The 5,000-nt window shown below is 38.3% G+C and overlaps 1 protein-coding gene across 1 annotated transcript; it reads left to right on the forward strand.

The window, feature by feature from the left end:
- Positions 1-3,135: 3,135 nt before the first annotated feature.
- On the forward strand, positions 3,136-4,295 carry LOC137988683 (uncharacterized). Its single transcript, XM_068834663.1, has 2 exons — positions 3,136-3,823; positions 4,157-4,295. The coding sequence occupies exons 1-2, from the start codon at positions 3,160-3,162 to the stop codon at positions 4,210-4,212; spliced, it is 720 nt and encodes a 239-aa protein (XP_068690764.1). The 5' UTR covers positions 3,136-3,159; the 3' UTR covers positions 4,213-4,295.
- Positions 4,296-5,000: the final 705 nt, after the last annotated feature.

The raw sequence follows: 5,000 nt of genomic DNA on the forward strand, positions 1-5,000 counted from the left end.
GGAAAGCTGCCTATAGACAGTTTGTTTTGTGGAGGTTTGGCAAACTCGGCAGAGGCAATAGGAGGGTAGTGCCCTCGTGTGTAGTATTGTCAATAAGAAGAATGTACATGTATCCCTCAGCAGATGGTCAATACATGGGATACAGAAACAGCTAAATAGTTCTATGAAAATAAGAAGTACTCCCATATTTTTTTTTCAATTTCACTGACACTTGTATTGTGAACAAGTCTATTCTATGCTTGATGAAAATGCAAGAAATCTTCGACTAAAGTGTCTAACTGCATTAACCATACATGTATTTGTAAGTGAATAAAATTCTGAAAACGCATCTCATATGTCTTTTCCTCTTTTGGCCAACACTGAAACAAGTAACATTATATTTATGGAGAAGAGTATTTTCAAGGGGGTGAGTCTTGCGAGGGTATCTTTTATGAAATGCTACCAGAACCTCCTACACTACTGGGTAAGAAATAATATTTGAGCAAATAACTAAAATTAACTGTATTGAAAAAGTTCATGTCTTGCCTTAGCCTAAATAACTTTGATCAAAACTTGGTACAAACAAGCCTGAAAACACGTTTAATTCAATTATAAGAGTATGAGGGGGAGAATGCCTGCAATGAAATCATTTTATGGGAATTCCAGAAAGAATGACAAACTACAGGGAGGGGGATGTGGTGGGGAAGGTGGAAGAGAAAAAAATAATTATACAAAGCATTTTGCATTAGAAGTGGTGCGTGCTAAGTGTTAAAAAGACAGGGTTATTTTCTCCCTAATTTATGATTCAAAAACAATCAGTTGTTTCCCCTGTTGAACTGTTCCACTTTGTCAAAGGCAGCTTAGCAAGACGAGATGGCCCTTTCATCAATTCCTCAGTGGAGGGTGCTGCCTTCATGGCAATAGTGGGAGCAATCTGCTTTGGGTTGAAGACATTGTCATCAGTTTTCTAAGAAAAGCTTCCCTCCAGAAGACAATGCTCCTTCAACATTTTGGCCATGAAAAAGGGGAAATAGGAGTACGCTTTCTCTTCCTTGACAGTATCTGCGTGGAATTTTTGTGTGCGCTTGGAGTACTTTCTGTGGCCACGCTCCTCGCCAGCTGCATTCAGTTGCTGCCCTCTACAAAGATGCATATTGTGGTCGATGGCAGCCAGCATAATACGCATGATGAAGTAAGGATACCTAAAAAACACCAAGTCAAAAGACGGGGCTCTTTCAGCTATGATTACAAATTAACATTACACAACTCTTACTAGTTAACATGATCAATTCAAAAGAACCGGTCCACTATGAATAATTATCAGCATATGAGTCACTTCAAATGTAAGTTCTAAGTTTCTTACTCGAATGCCATTCTCTTGTCAGCATATTTTGTTAGCATACTATATTGTAGCTTTCAAGAACACTTGTGTGCCTATAAGAAACACAGATAATACATCTAGTCAATTAAGACAATGGTCTGTCTACATGGCCTTGTTCTCCCCCCACCACCCAACCTTCAACAGAAAAGAATAAATCACATACTGTGATTTTTCCCAATGTTCAGTTGTACAACAATAACTGTTATCCCTGATTACTGAAACTTGATGAACTTGATGATATATATTTTAAAAACCCTGTGCCAAATGCCTTTAATAACTGACATTTTTTCCATCAAAAATAGTACCTGTCAAAGACTGCACTTGACGTTCCAATCTGTTTTGAAGGGGAAGCAAATCTGGGCACAGGGCCGTCTGCACGAACTGGAATGGACAAATTAGCTGGAAGGCTAGTCATTCACAAACACTATTAAAAAGAAAAACATAGATTTGGTGAAGAACACAGTCAACAAATTTGCAGCTGAATATTTGAGATTGAAAAATCATAAATCGAGTCTGTGTATAAAACTGGTACAAAGCTTACCTGATCGATGTTGAAGGAAATTGTTCGCCTTCAACACTAAATAAAACATAAACAAAATATTAATAATCAATATGGGCCAAAACTGATTTACTTTACGCATTTCAATTATAGAATAATGCCTTAAACAAATGAGACCGCTTACATACATATCTCAGGATCTCAAGTAAAAATCAGTCAAATAATTATTCTCACCTTGAAAAAATCTCCCCGGAGTCTCCAGTTCCATTGTGGGAACAATGCAACAATATTTCTGCAAAAGCACTGTCTGTAGTGTTGCCGAAACCCATGGTTGTTTTCCTTGCCCTCCATAAATCATACACGGACTCTCTAAGTCGAATAAGCTTTGCAGAGCCGGGCAGACTCGGCCTTCCTCTTGACCGCTTCTTCGGCGGCATCAACTTTTCAAGTAACGTTTTTCACCGTCTTACATGTAAGAATTAAAAACTATTTACTGATGTGGATACAACGATAGTTTGTTGTTCGCACACGATTCAAGATGGAACTTTGAAAGCCCAAATTTGCAAGATGGAAGAAGATATCAAAGCGATTCCACGACTACAAGAAAAATGGCGTATTTATGCTCCGGGCGCGCTAGGGATCTCGGTTAAAAATGGGCCTTTAATTCAAATTCATGTCACTTTTAATAGTTTCAATATTAAAGTTGTGTTTTTGTACTTGCTCTAGCCTGGTAAAAACGGTATCATCATATAAGGGGGTCACCAAACATGTGTTAGCATGTTTATACACAAGCTGTATTAAAGACGACAGGAGCCGACGACGGTTGTTCTTTAGGAAGCTTTGACAGACAAATTTGACGATAGGGAAGAGCATTTGAACATCATTTTGAAGTTTCGAGTTGATCTATACGTAAGTCTAACCTGCGGTAAGCTTCTGGTGAACGTGTTCTCCTTCAGTCTCCTCTTGTTTCTTTTCTCATCCAGCCAGCACAGATTTAAATGCTAAAAGTATTTAAAGTTTCTCAGCGAAAACTAGAGTATGAAAATTAATAAATTGCCAGCCAGCTGGATTTTCACTGCGGTCGTACGATTTAAGTTATGGACTCGGTAGTAAAATGTACGGAAAATCTATGACGCGGACGTGACCGCATTACCGGAAAAAACTGGGAACGAGAACGTCGTCGGTCACGTCATTAGTAAACATTAAGCTAACGTGACTAAATGAATACGCGGACGTCAATTACGTACGTAATTACGTAATTACGCGAAAAAAAAAATTGACAAGTGTGTTTGGTCATTAAATGGCGTCGTTTAAAGAGACTAGAAACTTGGTTTTGGAATGTTATGTTGATGGAATTATTGACGAAGACGATTTTATGCTTCTTTACGACATTAATAAGTCAAAAAATCCCGAGTTCCCACACGAAAACTACGAACCCTTTAACTTCGATGCCTTGGACCCGGTCGAGTGTGTAGCCGACTTTCGTGTCGAAAAGCAAGATATTCCAAGGTTGGCTGATGCTTTGGGTATCCCTCCGGTCATCAAGTGCCAGCAAAGGAGTGTATGTGATGGTACTGAAGGACTCTGTATGCTTCTGCGTCGTTTTGCTTATCCCTGCCGCCTCAGTGATATGATTGCACGATTTGGACGTCCTGTTCCCGTTATAAGCATGATCACCAAAGAAGTTATGAATTTTATTTACAACAATCACCAACAGAGACTAACCCAGTGGAATCAATTCCTTTTAAGCCCTGCCTCTTTGCAAGAGTACGCAAATGCAATTCACCGAGCTGGCGCTGCTCTTGATAATTGTTTCGGATTCATAGACGGAACTGTGCGTGCAATCAGTCGTCCAGGAAAAGACCAAAGGCTAGTTTACAACGGACATAAAAGGGTGCATGCCCTTAAGTTCCAGTCTGTGAGTTTGCCTAATGGAATCATTGCCAATCTTTTTGGCCCAGTAGGTAAGAGTGAATTTCTACTTACATACCTCAGCTCACTCCCCTTTGTAGACACCAATGATTTTAATATTTTGTTTTAATTAACTGTTGGCAATGATGAATTTTTAACAAAATAGAAGGGCATTGCTTGGGAAGCATAAAGCCTTGAAGTTCACTGAAAGATAAAATTAAATGATAAAAAATGGACCACCTGCGGTGATCGAGTGTACCTGTTCCCTCAGAGAATGTAGCTCATTAGGGTCCTTTTCAGGCAACTATGATTGTCAGGTCTTATGTTTTAGAACATGTGACCTGTGTGACATATATTCATCTTTGCATGATTATTTTTCTTTTCAGAGCGGAAGATGCATGATGCAGCTAATATTGTTGGCAGAGTCAAGTTTTCTGCGTGACTTAAACATGTATGCATTTTCACCCATGGGAGTACCCCTCTGCATATATGGTGATCCAGCATATCCATTAAGGATACATTTTCACGCCCCATTCAGAAACACAGCAAGACTCACTCGACAAATGGAGTTGTTCAACAAGTCAATGAGTAAAGTGTGAATGTCAGTGGAGTGGATTTTTGGGGACGTCATAAATGGTTTTAAATTTCTTGACTTCAAGAAAAACTTGAAGATTGGTTTGAGTGCTGTAGGAGAAATGTACATTGTAGGTGCCATACCACGGAACTGTCTGACATCCCTATATGGTAACCTTACAGCTGAATATTTTGATGTTCAGCCACCAGTTTTGGAAGACTACTTACGCTAACTGCATGGAAGACTACTACATAGACTGAATAAGGTCTAAGAGACATCAATAAGAAAGAAACTATGTCTATAGTAGTTACTAAGAATGCTACAGGAGGTTTTGATTCATTTCTGTGGTCTTATTTGTAATATAAAAAGTAGAAAGAATTTTATAAGACCATCATTAACAATGTTAATATTATTGAATATGAGGTGATTCTAGCTAGCCTGGCCTAATGGTGTTTGTGTCTTTTTTGCCATATATCTGAACACGATAAGTTTTTATCAAATATTAGCTTTTTAGGCAGTTCACTCAAGCACAGTAATAATTAATAATATTATTTTATTGCCATCCAAAATAATTTATCACAAGCATAAAAATATCTCAACAACTTAATTGCATTGACATAACAGTACAAAATTTGGTTTTTCATGGCTGTTAGGAA

This window comes from Montipora foliosa, unplaced genomic scaffold (assembly GCF_036669935.1).
Source record: "Montipora foliosa isolate CH-2021 unplaced genomic scaffold, ASM3666993v2 scaffold_425, whole genome shotgun sequence".
NCBI lineage: Eukaryota > Metazoa > Cnidaria > Anthozoa > Scleractinia > Acroporidae > Montipora > Montipora foliosa.